Consider the following 15,720-nt stretch of genomic DNA (forward strand, 5'->3'; position numbering starts at 1 on the left):
ATTTATTATTATGCTCAATTTACAAAACAGACAGTAATTACGATTTCACAACGCAAATCAACATTGAAAATTGACATTTAAAAAAAAAATTACAATCGAAAGTTGTTGTGGAATGTGTATATTTAATTTACAGTGAATTACTACATGTTTTACGGCATTTTTCTATATTTTTAAATTGATCTTTCTTTATAAAGTTGAATATGAATTTAGCTATTAGGACAGTATTGACAAGTCGGTCATTTAGGTTATATGATAGGATTTCATATAAATATTTACAAGTTCCTGTAGCCACAAAATGTGAAATTATACAACATCGAAAATATTGCGAAGACCGAGCAGAGGCGAGAAGGTTGCCACAATTAATGGATTTCCCACCAATAGTATGGCCTTCTTTTTTAAAATTCATAAAGAATTGGATGTATGCAAATTTTATAATCAGACCGTATTTTGAATCAGAATTCAGCTTAAACGATTTCATCGAAGCCTCCAAACATGCTGTAGAGGTCTGTATAAATTTTACGTATTTTTTTTAATATATAGTTTTAACTACAAAGTTGATGAAAAACAAACATAAATCTTAATTTACTAACATATTTATTAGTTATACTTGCAAATTTTAATATAACATTTTCTTAGGTTGTTTCAGAAAGTCTACAATCGAGTAATTTTAAAGCACTTGAAGGACTGGTTGACAAAGATGCAATTGTTACTTTAAAAGAGGCTGTTTCGAAACTATCTGTTACTCAAAGGCAGATGCTAGCTATTAATAAGGAAGATATTTTCTATGCTTTTCCTTATCAGGTGAAATAGTATTTAAATAATAACTAGTGTAATTAGTGATATTTGTAGTTTAAAAATTTAAAATTGGTAACAAAGTACATACCTTTAACTTAGTTAAACCAATACATTTTTTAAATGTTTTATTAACAAACAATTGTTGTTTGTCTGTCATAACTAATCCTTATGAATTTGTCATATGAATGATTGTATATTCTTATTTATTCATATTCATAAATTCTGTAAAAATATTTTTTTATTTCTGTAAAACATTTTCAGGTAGGAGTTATGTTTGACGACTCTGAAAAACGTTGGGTTGAAATCACTATGTGTTATCACGTTCTTAAGGGCATGAAACAAATGCAAGAAACTGGAGATTTGCCACCAATCTCATTAGGGTATGTCTGATAATATGTGCTCGCAATTATAAATTAATAACTTAATTTTTTTTGACACTCTTATGGCACTATGCTGTTATAAAATGTTTTAAAACATTATATATAAGGGAGCATTCAAGTATTACATAAAGCAATTTTTAAAGATTTTTGACCCCTCCCCCCTCCTCCCCTTGTAATGCATGTTAACGTTTGTCTGTAACGCATCTTAACACACAATGCAGAGAAGCTCATTCACCCTTCTGAGAGCAAGGCGCTGGGCCATACTTTAGTTTCACAATGGTCTGAGACAATCTTGTTATGCACATAACAACAGTGCATTTGAACACTCTTGTAAGATGTGAAATAGATCCTACAGGTTGGACAAAAATGACGACCAGACTAATACAATCGAGGGATTACCAGTAAAACGAAGATGAAAAGGATTGCCAATTTGGGACTTCTGATTCCCTAATTTTTTATTTAAAAAAAAACAATGTTACGTAACATACGTAAGTTGTAAGAAAACCCCTCCTACCCATGTAACGCATTGTAACGTTTTACGAAACACGCCAGCCCCCCCCCCAAAATTGCGTTACGTAATACTTGAACGCCCCCCTAAGATTAAATTATTTAATAAATAAAAATAAAATAATTATATAATGCATAAGATTTTATTACATGATGGACGACATGTTACATTTTATTACTGTGGTTGTGGATATACTTTCTGATGTTCATAATATAATTACTAACATTGATGTTGAATAATGTAACATGATAATTTCATGACAATTTTTAATTAATAAGTTGTATAATAACATTTTATAACTGCAGTGAGACATTGTAATCTGTAGAATTCTAATTCTATGCATTAGGCATGATGTTTTAAAAGTGAAAATTTCATTGATTTATGTATTCATAACTTTGCAGTGATTGGATACCATTCTTTTGTTTTTAGGGTGCAGCCTGAGTACCAAGACAAAATATTTATTCTCAACTACAGATTTATAAGAGAATTCACCAAAGGCGTTGAAGACAGCTGGTGGGTTAATATTGTAAATCACTTCCAACCGCACACATTAAAGAGAAATTAAATGTAAATATATGTAATCTTTATAGAATATAGGAGAAAAGCTTAAAATAAAATAAAAATGTTCTTGTTATTGCTATAATTATGTTTTCATTTATCACTTTTTCAGCACCATTAGTTTCTTCTTGTTGCTTCTCTTGAAATTTCATTATAGTTCAAAATACAGAACAGTTCTCTTTATAGTTTTGTAAAATATCTCTTAACCTAATTAGAAGTTCTTTAGTGTCACCTAAAACAATATACATTTTAATGATAATAATGCAATAGACAATAACAGAGAAGATATCACTATCAAGATATATACATTAATAAATTCTTCTAAGAATTATAAGATAGTAGTTTAGGTACTGCTAAGCTACAATTAAAATATACAAACTCTTTTATGTCGTCCCAGTAAATAAATAAAGTGATAAACATTGTATTATTATTATTATTATTTTTTTATTAAATACTATATTATACATATCTACTAACCTTTGACAGGATCATACAATGACCTCTTGTTTACTCCACATTGAACTTTGATAGGTCTCTGTTTTTTTATTGAATTCTCAACATCTAAAAAAAAGCATATTATAACTAAAAATTCAAATCAAAGTTAACAAACAATATCACTTTTACAATCATAGTTTTTGATAAATCTTTAAGTTATCTTTTTTTTCATCTAAGGGTAATAGCATAGTAATTATATAAATTATACAAATTTAATATTTCGTTTGTGTTAAATAATAACTGCTTACCTCCATGAACTTTATCTAATAATGTACTTATATCAAAATTATCAACCAATCTAGTACACAAAGCATTAACATATTGGCTTGCTCCAGGAACAATTTTTTCTGTGTCGCCCGTCTTTAATTCATAGGTAACATCATTGTCAATTGTAGTTGTACATTCTATTTGAAGAACCTCATATGCTGCTTGGGAGGACTGTGTAGAATAACTTATAAAAAGATTATTGTGTATGGTATAATCTTCCAAATCTGACATTGATGCATATATGCTGGAATTCGTATACCTAAAAAAATTAAGAGTAATCAATAATTCACCAATTCATAAATAAACTTTTTGATGATGAAAATGTTGTTATATTTCAAATGTAAGATATTTTTAACCAACCATTTGATAACCAAATTAGACAATAATATGTACAGGTGACAGTTTTAAGTAATAATGTGTCTCCAAAAAAAAGTCTATTACAATAAAATTTACATTTAAATAGGAGCACACTGGAGAACAGTGTAAGTCCACACCTAAAATCTAAGCATTGAAAAAGTACCAGGCTATTACTTTACATTTTACTTATATACAGATTATAAAGTACAATATCTAGTTACCTATCTAAATTAATCCGACACATGTCCATTATAAGAATACATGTCTCTGGCTTACATTTTGCTACCTCTCTTAACAGCCAATTTTCAGTGATACAGTGACTAAATTTTATATTTTCTGTGGGACAATCTATACCAAGTATACATTTTGTGTTGCATAATTCACAGCCATGGCCTGCATAAAAAATGAAGCCTGCAAAATTTGATAATTTATAATATGTTAATCAACATTAATGTTTATAAAATTAAAACTAAAAGTTCTAAATTTACTTTTTGTGTTGTTTTGTTATAAAACAAGAACAAATTGCAATTATTTAATGAATTAAATATTTTACTTACAGTAAGAGTCTTCAGGTACTGTTAGAATTATTTTGGCTATCATATCCTTTAAATCAGATATTTTAGTGTTTTTTATGGTAATTGTGATAAAACCAAGATTTCTTAGATTACATGCTAATGAATCACAATCTACGGATGGTGTCGCTAATTTAGACAAATGTTCATATTTTTCATTTGCTATGAGTATGGCTACTTTTGAAAGTGGATGGTAATATGTAATTATTGTTTTTGTATTAAGGGCCGAGTTGATAAGACTTTTATATTGTTGTAAAGAACAGCCACATCGATCGAGATATTTTATCAGTAATTCGCCTGGCTTTTTACTATCATTGAAAGGCACTCTGAAAAAGATATGCATTATTATATATCAGTAACTTACATTTAAAAAATAGTTCGTTGGCTAAATTAAGTAAAGCAGGCGTCCTCACTTCAGGTCAGCTAATTTTGCTATGATTTCACATTTTTCTATACTAAGTGTAGATGCGTATTTGTATTCTTTATAAGATATTTTTTGCAATAGAGACATATCTGAATAGCTTATCCTTTTTTGTTTACATATATGATTTACAATTTGATAGGTGTGTCAAAAATGTCAAAATCAAATGCTTCATAATTCATCACACAGTCCGTTCACACTTATTTTACCTCTGACATCTATCAAAGAGGCTGTGCGTTAGGTTGGCATTACTGACTGTCTAATTGTTTAGACCTCCTCGACTTATGTGATAAATTTAGCGATTAATTACATTTAGCCAAAAAGAATTCAGAGTAGTGGAAAAAAGATCTTGCTAGCTGTGCGTGAATTTTGTGAAAAGAAAAAAGCTAGTAAAGGTTTTGTACTTCTGTTTGAAACGGGTAGCTGCAATGACAGGTATGTAAAATAATGTTACCTACTATTAAACAATTCCCGTATTTTGAAAAATATAGCTCTTCTTTAGTGATATGTTATAATTTCAGATTAATGATTATTACATAATTATTATTTTTTACAAATGAATAGATTTGTACCAATATGCGTCATGGTATTATTCACCTTCCACATATAAATTCCACATATAATAGTAAAAATTATGTATAAGTGTAAATTAAATGTTGTAGGTTTAATAAATAAGGCTTTTTAAATTTCAGGTTTGTCTGAGAAAACCATCAGCATCATTACTAAAGAAGGTGAAATTACTGCTTCCACATCTATAACATAGTAAAGCTGACCGATGAAGCTTTCCAATCAATTACTACAGAGGAATAGCAAAAGCAATGTTAACATGTTCATCATATTAAATTTTACTAAACAGATGAATACGTAGACGATGAAATTGAAAAAAATATTATACAAGTAAACGATGGCTCGGATACTGAGTCTGATAGCACTTCTGATTATTCGTTCCCTTCTAATGATGTCCATTTAGATCATTCTTATTCTAAATAAAAGCTTTGACCAATCCGTACTTCTTTTTATTTATTACCAATAAATAATTATATGGTTACAATAATATATTTATGACTATACAAGGTATAGACGTGGCACGCTACGTCTACATCCATCTACGGGACTGTCTCCTATAGCTACTACCACTGGTTGCACCGAATTATGTAGGTATATGACCACCACTGTATACGGATTAAAAATATAATTCTTCATTCGGCTCAGGCAGCAGTAAATAGGTATTTTATATGAAGGACAGCTTCATATCATTCTGCCACTACCACCAAATATTCCCTCATTTATCACGACTTCCTAATTGTAAACAAAGAAATTTTAGAAACTAGCTATAGCAACACATTGCACAAGTTAGCCAACTTAATAGCCAGAGGTAAAATAATAAATAAGGAATTAAAAATTGAATTTTAGTTATGTTTACCTATAATATAAAGTATGCAGTATACAATTTCAGTAGATAATTTAAATAATTTAATGTTAATAAGCGTAGCTTAAATAGATTTTTAGATTAGCTAAATTTGTCAAGAGAACCAGTATAGGAATACCGGTATAGTAGCCAGCTGTGGGTTGCATATATTTTATTTGATATAAAAATAGTAATAAATAAATTAATAATAATAAAATTTAAAATAATAAATAATAATAAATAAATTTAGAATATTATGTATATAATTATTATGCGGGTATTTTTCGTCTCTGGTTTGGTTAAAACTCTCTGATCTTGACTTTGCTTTGACATTGACAGCAGTTTTCAATTTTCAACTGGAAAAATGGCGATTGGAATCGATTCGTCAAAATGGAAACCTAGAAAACTAGCTGGAACTCCGGCTGCTAAAGCTGTAAACATTCTTGGTGCATGTGTATTAAGTTTTGGACTTTTGTGTGGTGTATTTTATCAGTAAGTTTCCTAGTGGCACTTAAAGAAACATTGTAATAAACTATTTGTTTACAATCATAAAGATTTAGGTTAGGATAAAATATAAAAAATCGCTACCGTTTCAGATATTCTAGTGCCACAAGCAAATTAAGGCAAGCCCTAAATCGCTTCTATTCTGACCCAATAGAAGAAGTTGAAAGAAAGCTTTTAATCGCAACAGGATTACCTAATAGGACAGGCGACACTATTAGAAAATTGTTAAAAGAAGAAGCTAGAACGGATTTGCCAGACAAATAATATGAATATAGATAATAATAGTAGGTGGGGATAGTAAATTGTTGTAAAATAATGTGTAAATAAATCATTTAGTTACTAAAAATTGTTTTTTAATTGCCAGTGAATGCCTTGTCGTAAGCGAATATTTTCCAAAGAAAACTGTGATGGACAATAGTTTATCCGACTTTCAGGAGAAAAAAAAATGTAACACTGGACCAAAGAATATAAAGAATAATAAAGTTAGTAAACCAAAGAAAAAATTGAAGAAAGTAAAAGGTCAGAGAGATATAAGGTCTCTGGTTAAAAATAAAGACAGTGACCTGGTGTCGTATTCAAAAAACTTTGATCAAGTGTGCAAGAAAAGTAACATTGATGTTGATTCAGAACAATTGCAGCTAGTTATAGCTTTATCTAAGTCACTTTACGAAACAGAAACAAAAACCAATAGTGATAGTAGTCAAGAATCAAAACCTTTAAGTCTCGCAGAAAAAACAGCAAAGATAAGAACCACATTACAAGAGTATGGATTTCGAGTGCCAAACACAAAAATAAATAAAGAGTCTCGAAAAAATAAACGATTAAAAAAACAATACAAGTTGCTACTTTTGTCAGATGAAGAGAAACATCAAAATATTTCTGATAAATATGCTGAAGTTCTAGCCACAAATATACATAGATCTCCTTTAAAACACAATATATCCAATGACAATAATAGTCAAGAATTATTTTTCAAGGCTAGTAATATAGGTTATGAGTTTTTGAGAAATGATGATGCATTTTATGTTAAAGACTTGTTTGAAAAGCCTCTATGTAAATCTCATTTATTAAGAGATTGGGCAGAAATACCGGGTAGACCGGCAAGTCCTACAAGAGAAATAAGTAATATTAATTTTGACAATATTGAATGTACACAAGATGATTTAGATTGTATTTTAAGTGGGTCAGTACAAGCAGCACAAGATATCATTAAAAACAAATATTTAAGTAACAATTTTTGCAAAATGGATACAAATGATAGAGATATAAGTCTAGTTAAAGTTGATTATATAGAGAAACACACAAGTAATGATATTGCTAATGAGGTATCACAAGTCAGAAGTGTATCCCCAGATATATTTGATGATGATATTTCCCTCATAGTAGAAAATGACACAAAATCAATTCAATTATTACAACAAAGTATAAAAAAACTTGATAATAATATAGATTTTATGGATTTAACCGAATGTGTTAACCATGCCCCTGAAACTAGTAGTATATATAAACATTCACAAAGACAAATAAATGAAACTAAAAGGAAATCAAATGATTTAATGGAAATTACTGAATGTGTTCCTACTGATCAAAAATATCCTATTGAAAATATTGATCTAACTCAGAGCTTTAGCAGTTTAAATAGAGCAAGTGATGAAAATAAATTTATAGAACAACATTTAGAAATGGATTTAACACAATCAAATTCTGATGACAACCTTTCACCCATAAAACTTGGCAAGAAAGATGAAAATTCATTAGACGGTACTGTCTTAATCAATGAAAGTTTTAAAGTAAATGAAGTACCAAGCAATGATAAATTGAACACAGAGATGACACCAAAAACTGAAAGTATTGACTCTTATAAGTTAAAAAGTTGTATTTCAAAGATCAATGAAGAAAATGTGGCAAATTGTAGTTTAACAAATAGTTTTCATGAAAATGAAGATCATTTTTCCCAATTTTGTACTGTGAATAATAAACCAGACAATCTAGAAATTGATTTAACGCAATCAACTCATTCTGATGATGACTTCCACCTGTCACAGAATATACGTACAGAGAAGGATAATTCATTAGACAGAACTGTTGTAATTATAGAAAATGTTGAATTTGATTTAAATCCAGTTTGTAGAAATGAAACATTACCTATACAAATAAATCCAGTAAATGTGGATGACCTTAATAGTTCAAAAGTCGATTTAAAATATAAGAACAGTATTAAAAATTATAGTGAATCTGAGTGTACTAAATATAGAAACAATGATGAATTATTCTCAGAATTTTATGGAGACCTTATTTCAAACAAGGATAATTATAAAAATAAAAAAATAGAAGAAATAGATTTAACTCAGCCTTTAAATTTCGATAATGGGCAAGTAGCAGAGATATGTAGTATGAGAAAAATTTCTGTAGAGAACACTGTTCTGATTGATGATGATATTGAATCCATTGTAAGTCCTGTGGTTAATGAAGAATTATTAATTCTACAAAAACATTCAGAAATTATGCATAATGATTGTAATAAATCTGAAGAAAAAACCGAATTAGATAACAATGGGAGACAACATTTCGGGAATAACAGTGTTTCTTATAGTTTTAATGAACATGTGTACAATACCTCTCACATTGATGACTATGAGAATAGTTTACATAAAGATGAAACCCAAGAGCAAATACTTACAGAAAATACTTCCTTTGGGAAAAGCAATAATGATAAAAGCCCATCTTATTTTCAACTCCCTGATTGCAATCCATGTGCCTCAACAAGTGATAGTCATAAAAATTTAATAAACAATACTGATAAAGTTATTGAAGATATATGCGTTGAAGATGAAATTGATAATATTGATTTAACTCAAAGATCTGATTCATCCAATGAAGTTGTAGAGAATCATCATCATCCAAAAACATATGATACTAATAGCCTTGGTAAAAAAGATAATATTTCAATAGATTATGATGAAATGTTTGATGATGTTATGAGTACAGGAAGTAAATATGTCTCACAAGACAATAGTGCTGATAACTCAAATAATGAGCTTTTATCAAATCCTAGTAAGACATCAGATTGTTTTGAAATATCTGACAAAGAATTTAACTATTCCTTGCAACAGTCACGACACAATTTTGATATTGGTGGTCTATCAATAATGGATAATGTTTCTGATTCCAAAATGCAATCTTTAAATAAAAGTAATCATTCTAGATCTTTAAATAGATCACTTAGTGATAGTGACTTACCATCTACTGATGTTAACAAGATATCTGTTTATACACCTAAACCAATTAAATCACACAGTTTTGCCCCTGAAACAAGTACACCTGTGGTAAATAAACATTTAATCAAAGAAGTTCAACAAACTCCTGGGAATAGTGAATACATAATTAAGACAATTAATGTAACTCCAATGTTGGATTATGAATCAATGTCATCACCTGAAAGAAATAAGGAATTAGAAAAATATGGACTCAAACCATTTAAAAGAAAAAGAGGTAAGATTAATTACTCTTATATCATTCCTTTTATAACACTGTTCGGTGGACAAACAAATAGGCCAGTTGATGGTGAGCAGTCTATCAACTGAAGGTGCCAATAATCAAATATTCTAACACCAAACAGCAATGCTCATTGTTGTCTTCTACTTTGAAGAATGAATTAACCAGTTTAACTGTAGCCACAAGGGATATAACATTTTAGTTCATAAAGGAAAATTAAGGAATGTTTAATATTTTTTAAAAGCCTTTATCTAGCATTGATGGCCAGAAATTTTAGGTGTCCGATGCCAGTCAGCCTACCTAGTTCTCAATATTTCTTCACTAGATTGTTATCATTCAAATGTATATATATATAATTATATTTAATTTTACAGCTATACAACTTTTAAAACATTTGTACAATCAAACTCATCCAGTAGTAGAATCATGTGATGTAGAAGAATGTTTATCACCATCTAAGAAAAGAAAATACGATATTGGAACCAAACATGATTCACCAAAAAAGTCTAAAGAGTCTCCCAGGAAACAACTTTCTGCCAGTTTTGAGGAAACTAATAAGGAAAATACATTGTATGCAATAACAAAAGAAATTCCTGATCTAAGAGAAATTAAATGTATTCCAGATGAGTGGGTGTTCCAAAAGAAGGAGAAAGCAAAGGTATGTTAAGAAAACCAATTTGTTAGCAATTTGGAATTGTAAATTTTTACCAGTATTTTGACTTAATTAATAATTGCTTAAAATTTAAGAGGGATAAAAGTTTCTGTTATCTAAAATCGTAAAAAGTTCAAGCCGTTAATGCTCCACTACTGGGCTAAGCTAATCTTTTGGACAGGTTTAGAGCTTACTTCACGACACTGCTCCAATGCGGATTTTCACATACATATTACACTTGTGACAGGATTTTATCCAATGATTATACAAAAAATCAAACCATGAAACATAGTGGTATTTATCCAGGTTTGAATCTGCAAACTCAGGTTTAAGATACACTTATTCTAGCCCCTGGGCCATCTTAGCTTTACAAATGTGTACTAAATTGAAATTTTACTTTTATTTCAGGTGCATTCATGCAAAGTTCCATTACATATTGCTTTTCACAACTACGTTTCGTGTCGTCAACTACTGAGGGAAGCGATATTACGATATGAACCAGTTAATATTGATGTGATACATAAAGATCTCGTTTCTTACGGATTTAAATACAATCCTAAGGTACAAAAAAAACATAGTACTTTTATTTTAATAAATTTGTAAAGTAGACAACAATATGTAAAAGCTTAATGATGTAATCCAGATTAGCCAAGTGATAGTTCTGCCTAAGCAGATCTAAAACTACGTTCTGAAATACCCACCCTTCCTCCGCACACCCCACTTTGGGCTGTATGATCTCTTTCCATACTAGTAGCCAGTTCATAGTATGTTATAACATAAAATATGCTTAATTTTGCAAAATAATCTGTTTAACACAGATACATTTGATGCTTATTTTTGTTACAGGATCTTCTAAGATTTTTGGACAAGAAATGCATAACGGTTAAGACAACAGATAATAATTCAAGGAATAGAAAATCATAGCATTTAATAAATTTCTAGATTAAATTGTGACTCTTAATATTTAAAGTTTAATATATTTTATACCATTTTCCAGAAATTGTTTTCTTGTTAGTATAAAAAAAATCTTGTTCATTTATTTTTTATTTTTTTTATTTTAACATTTAATTTACACCTTATAAAATATTTTATATATAAAGTTATTTAAGTAGCTAATTCATACATATTTTTAATTACGGTTATAAGTGCAGTCAGTATTTGAAAATCTAGAAGATACAGAACTTATTCTCTGGCAGTTTTAAGTCACATATTTTATATGTACAATGTTAAGATACAAAAAAAAATTGTCTTTTTAAAAAAAAATAAAAAATCCTAATGACAATATAAAGTTATGATTATAACATTATCATTTAAAATTGTTGTTATTATCTCTTCCCTGTAGCTTTATCTTATAACCTTTTATCACTTTTGTAGCACTATTTCTGTCATTTCTTTAATAGTCCAGCTTGCTGAATGACTTGCCGAGTTGCGTTGTTGATATGACGGAATCTATCTGGACCTAATTGTATACCACCATACCTAGAATACAGAAACACAAAAAAAATTTACTACTAGTTTCCGCCTTCTGCTTCAATAGCAAATTTTGCGAAGATAAGACAGTTTTGGACTTTTTCTAATATTATTTTGAAAACCTAAAACTTGTAAACTTAGAATTTCTCCATTTACGAAATTACTGTATAATTATTTACGAATCCGTAATTGTAATTACCATTTTTCGAATTTTATACTACCAAAATTTACATTTCTGCTTTATTTATTGGGCATGAAGACAATACACCTTGTAGTATACCCCCAAAAATAATTTGTTGTACCCTCAAATCTTTAGTTGTACCACCCAAAGCAGCTGTTGTACCTCTAGCTTTCTATGTATGGCAAGACCAAATAAAATAGTATAATAAACATACCATCTAGATACAACCACTAATGTATTCTTCTGATCCAATATTTGTAACAGATGTAGCATCCTGCCACCAGCATGGGCCTCTCCATCGTCATCACAGTCTTGTAGCATTGTTGTTCCCTTATCTGTTTTTTTTTCTATCCTGTATGCATACATGTTGTGTGTTGCATTTAATATTTTTTTATTCTGTTTAAGTTTGGCTAACACTGCACTGAAAATACAAACAATATGGTCACAATAATTCATTCACTGTTGTCTCAAAAATATGTTTTAATGTCAATCTTCCACCAACTATGGAAACCCAAAATTTCATTGATGTCATTTTACTATCCAAAACACAGAAATTACAGATTATCAGAGAATTGGCATAATTTGATAGTAACATGAGTGATTAGTAAGTGGTACTTTGTTTAACACATACATACCTTACATCATCTGCACTATGAACTTCAGCTGCGTGACCTTGGAATGAACTTTTCCTATCAATGATCACCTCTCCATGGGTTATATCGGGGCAGTTAATTTCTAGCTGAAATGGATTGGTTAAAATTACAGTTATTACTTGGAAAACTTGTAAAAATATTGTTGAAGATGAACAGAATTGAGTTTATTTTGATGATTATAGCTAAGCTAAGTATGAAATCTAAAAATGTTCAAAACCTAAAATCAAACAAATAAGAATATTTAAATTGAATTATTTTAAATCTATTTGGTTTTACATTATTTGTTTATATCACCCATATCTTTTCCTCATCGGTAATTTGATATTTGATAGAAGAAGACAAAAAGTATTGTGAACTTATAATGTTTCCATGGCATGTTATAGCATTTGATTAGAACTAATAAATTATCACCAAAAAGGAGTATTTTGAAGATAATGTAGTCAAAATTGACATTGAAATCTTAATTTCAATTCAATATTCACAAAGATTTAATACTAATTTTACTTTAATACCTGTGAAAAATCTAATGTTTTTTCTACACAATTTTTCTCATCTTTCTTTGGTTCTATTGGTTTTATTGTTTGTAGGACTTCCCTTATTTTTTCAACCCATTGGAATATAACTGTCTCCCCTATATTCTCTCTGAAATTAAACCAAGTAAATATATAACATATATTATCAAACTCCAAGAAGATATTCCCATATAGAAAAACATGTCATGTTAAATACAAGTTTATTGATATATTTTTTGAAGAATACAATTGAAGTATGTGAGGATAAAAATCATAAAAAAAATTAGTATTGAGTCATTTTTTTGCATTCATTTCTAAAATTTCTATCATTCATTGATTAAATCTTACAATGAAATTACCGAGTTTTCTCTTTTATTTTTATATTGCACATTTTATAAATATTTGTTTATTTACAAATATCCTACTGATCAATTTTCTTAGAACATAGTGTGCCAATGCAACTTTATAAGAAACCTTAGCATGCAAAGAAACAAAAAAAATAACAAAAGAGATATTAAATATATATAAATGTAACTATATAGGAATCAACACTTAGATTACCTGAACTTAATCTTAATTTGATGAGTTTTTGTATAATTTATAGGAAACAGATTGGCAATTGGGTAAGGTTTTGTTTATTCATAATAATTTTACCACTATGGTAGAATAATTGACAAATGTGTCCACTATTTGAAATACAAGTCTGTAATACTTACAAATAAATCTCATCTAAACAATAATGAAGATTTTCCTTTGCCTTTCTGTCCATCCAAGGAGCTGAGAGTTCATACTTTGGTGGATTACTACTAGGATATCCTTCATTTAAGGTAACATATAGGATCACTTCATTTTTATTATCTCTTACTTTAATATTATAGGATCTACTGACTTCACTCTCTATAATCAAATCTTCACCGTAAATTGAGCTAAGTGCTTCTATTTCTTCTACCTGGAAATATCATTTTGTTTTATGTACTGAATAGATGAACTTAATAGATGTATAGAATCGCAATTTAAAAGTAAAATTAGAGTACATTCTTACAAAAAAAAACATATCTATAGTAATATTTTAGATACGAAAGGTCTGTTTTTCTGTCAAACGACCGAAGCGAATTTGATGAAATGTGGTATAAAGCTTGAACCACAAGGATGGACAAAGCTTTTCTTTTATGCCTATAATCCCCTAACGAGCGAGCGAAAACTATTTATTTATATTTTTATTTGATAATACAATAACCATTGAGTATACCTGTTTTGCTAAATTCTCAGTATCCATCGCACAGATCTTTTATATTACTAATAGTGTAATACAATTTCTATTTATCAGAGTAATTATTATTGAAATAATAATTTTATTAAATAATATATATTAAAATGCAAAATATTTACACTTTTCAATAGAATTGACATTCATTTGACATTTGACAATAACATAAACATCTGGCAGTTGGCACTAAATAGGACCTGTAAAGTGAGTGTGTCCACAGGTAATCTATACTATCTTACTCTCAACTTAGCTCTAGCTTTGGTTTGTTACAGCCAAAAAATTTAATGTGTAACGTTGTTTATAAGCGTTTGGTCAAAGTATAGGCAACATTAGGTAATAATTATTGTTAATTGATTTTATCCATGAATTTTTGTAAGTCTTCGTTATCCAAATAATAAATAGGCAAACAGAGTTATTACGTAACTATTATATTTATATTATTTTTCATTTTTAAATTTGGATTTTAACAGTTTAGTGTTTTTCATCCTATGAATAAAAAAGGTCCTACATTGTCTTGTCTTTTAGGGCCCTAGAGTGAGTACGTATAAACCAGCACGGCGTATATGTACGTGTTTATCTTTACACCTTAGCGAATGTAAATATATAATACCAATGGATCTATGTTTATGTATAGATTTTAACTTATTTCAATATATTTTGAATAACTACAAAAGAGTAATTGCCGAGTTCTCCTACCTTTCTTAATTCTGAAGTCTGAACCGTGGTTTACGTGTTTTCGTCGCTTTACATTCAATTCAATATTGTTAAATACCACTTCTGAAGTACTTGTGACAGCCTTCTATTATTAATTGATTTGGTGAAACATAAAAAAAATCCTGTTCATGTTTTTTTTTAGATTAAAGCCTTCCTGCTATTTTATGACAATTGCATATTGGTATTACTTTAATCAATTAATTAATTGATTTAATTTTTATCAATTTCGTAGCAACTTGTATTTTTCCGCCACTTGTCATGTTCAAAACCTGTCAATAAAATAAAAAAAATGTTTCTAGGAATTTTTTTTAGATTCATTTCTAAAATATTTTTATCATTTTATCATTCAATTTAATCATTCACTCTTTACTTATCATTGTAAAATCTTTAGTTGCTTACACTGAAATTAAAAGTCAAACGTATTATAAGCTTTCATTAGTACCATGTCGTAATGACGCGAATTAGCTTTTGAATTAAATTACTGAGTTTTCTCTCACATTTCCATAATGCA

General features: G+C 28.9%; 5 protein-coding genes and 1 long non-coding RNA gene across 6 annotated transcripts; 4 read left to right on the forward strand and 2 right to left on the reverse strand.

The window, feature by feature from the left end:
• Positions 1-69: 69 nt before the first annotated feature.
• LOC125072789 lies at positions 70-2,505 on the forward strand. Its single transcript, XM_047683485.1, has 4 exons — positions 70-503; positions 637-801; positions 1,057-1,175; positions 2,113-2,505. Exons 1-4 carry the CDS (start codon positions 201-203, stop codon positions 2,246-2,248), a joined length of 723 nt encoding a protein of 240 aa, XP_047539441.1. The 5' UTR covers positions 70-200; the 3' UTR covers positions 2,249-2,505.
• Positions 1,847-4,612, reverse strand: LOC125072788. The gene is made up of 6 exons (XM_047683484.1): positions 4,346-4,612; positions 3,918-4,258; positions 3,582-3,771; positions 2,985-3,262; positions 2,719-2,802; positions 1,847-2,473 (listed from the first exon to the last, which is right to left on the reverse strand). Exons 1-6 carry the CDS (start codon positions 4,441-4,443, stop codon positions 2,400-2,402), a joined length of 1,065 nt encoding a protein of 354 aa, XP_047539440.1. The 5' UTR covers positions 4,444-4,612; the 3' UTR covers positions 1,847-2,399.
• Positions 4,582-5,358, forward strand: LOC125072791. Its single transcript, XR_007119971.1, has 2 exons — positions 4,582-4,788; positions 5,046-5,358. It is a non-coding gene; the product is annotated as an uncharacterized LOC125072791 (long non-coding RNA).
• Positions 5,359-6,094: 736 nt separating this feature from the next.
• On the forward strand, positions 6,095-6,614 carry LOC125072781. The gene is made up of 2 exons (XM_047683474.1): positions 6,095-6,253; positions 6,358-6,614. The coding sequence occupies exons 1-2, from the start codon at positions 6,126-6,128 to the stop codon at positions 6,527-6,529; spliced, it is 300 nt and encodes a 99-aa protein (XP_047539430.1). The 5' UTR covers positions 6,095-6,125; the 3' UTR covers positions 6,530-6,614.
• On the forward strand, positions 6,413-11,398 carry LOC125072780 (protein PFC0760c). Its single transcript, XM_047683473.1, has 5 exons — positions 6,413-6,553; positions 6,630-9,757; positions 10,135-10,418; positions 10,821-10,973; positions 11,259-11,398. The coding sequence occupies exons 1-5, from the start codon at positions 6,531-6,533 to the stop codon at positions 11,334-11,336; spliced, it is 3,666 nt and encodes a 1,221-aa protein (XP_047539429.1). The 5' UTR covers positions 6,413-6,530; the 3' UTR covers positions 11,337-11,398.
• A 130-nt stretch (positions 11,399-11,528) lies between these two features.
• On the reverse strand, positions 11,529-14,631 carry LOC125072735 (protein IMPACT-like). Its single transcript, XM_047683417.1, has 6 exons — positions 14,478-14,631; positions 13,945-14,177; positions 13,229-13,358; positions 12,699-12,802; positions 12,278-12,484; positions 11,529-11,891 (listed from the first exon to the last, which is right to left on the reverse strand). The coding sequence occupies exons 1-6, from the start codon at positions 14,502-14,504 to the stop codon at positions 11,798-11,800; spliced, it is 795 nt and encodes a 264-aa protein (XP_047539373.1). The 5' UTR covers positions 14,505-14,631; the 3' UTR covers positions 11,529-11,797.
• Between the last annotated feature and the right edge of the window lie 1,089 nt (positions 14,632-15,720).

The sequence above is a fragment of the Vanessa atalanta genome, chromosome 22, assembly GCF_905147765.1.
Source record: "Vanessa atalanta chromosome 22, ilVanAtal1.2, whole genome shotgun sequence".
NCBI lineage: Eukaryota > Metazoa > Arthropoda > Insecta > Lepidoptera > Nymphalidae > Vanessa > Vanessa atalanta.

Excerpts from the sequence above, each read along its gene's own strand:
- LOC125072789 (XM_047683485.1), top strand. The coding sequence starts at position 201 with ATGAATTTAGCTATTAGGACAGTATTGACAAGTCGGTCATTTAGGTTA. Across the intron at positions 504-636 it reads CCTCCAAACATGCTGTAGAG|GTTGTTTCAGAAAGTCTACA; the intron begins GTCTGTATAAAT and ends ACATTTTCTTAG. Across the intron at positions 1,176-2,112 it reads TTGCCACCAATCTCATTAGG|GGTGCAGCCTGAGTACCAAG; the intron begins GTATGTCTGATA and ends TTTTGTTTTTAG.
- LOC125072788 (XM_047683484.1), bottom strand. The coding sequence starts at position 4,443 with ATGTCTCTATTGCAAAAAATATCTTATAAAGAATACAAATACGCATCT. Across the intron at positions 4,259-4,345 it reads GCAAAATTAGCTGACCTGAA|AGTGCCTTTCAATGATAGTA; the intron begins GTGAGGACGCCT and ends TATCTTTTTCAG. Across the intron at positions 3,772-3,917 it reads AGTACCTGAAGACTCTTACT|GCTTCATTTTTTATGCAGGC; the intron begins GTAAGTAAAATA and ends CAAATTTTGCAG.
- LOC125072781 (XM_047683474.1), top strand. The coding sequence starts at position 6,126 with ATGGCGATTGGAATCGATTCGTCAAAATGGAAACCTAGAAAACTAGCT. Across the intron at positions 6,254-6,357 it reads TTGTGTGGTGTATTTTATCA|ATATTCTAGTGCCACAAGCA; the intron begins GTAAGTTTCCTA and ends CTACCGTTTCAG.
- LOC125072780 (XM_047683473.1), top strand. The coding sequence starts at position 6,531 with ATGAATATAGATAATAATAGTAG. Across the intron at positions 10,419-10,820 it reads AAAAGAAGGAGAAAGCAAAG|GTGCATTCATGCAAAGTTCC; the intron begins GTATGTTAAGAA and ends CTTTTATTTCAG. Across the intron at positions 10,974-11,258 it reads GATTTAAATACAATCCTAAG|GATCTTCTAAGATTTTTGGA; the intron begins GTACAAAAAAAA and ends TTTTTGTTACAG.
- LOC125072735 (XM_047683417.1), bottom strand. The coding sequence starts at position 14,504 with ATGGATACTGAGAATTTAGCAAAACAG. Across the intron at positions 13,359-13,944 it reads TGTTTAGATGAGATTTATTT|AGAGAATATAGGGGAGACAG; the intron begins GTAAGTATTACA and ends GTTTAATTTCAG. Across the intron at positions 11,892-12,277 it reads TTAGTGGTTGTATCTAGATG|GTATGGTGGTATACAATTAG; the intron begins GTATGTTTATTA and ends TCTGTATTCTAG.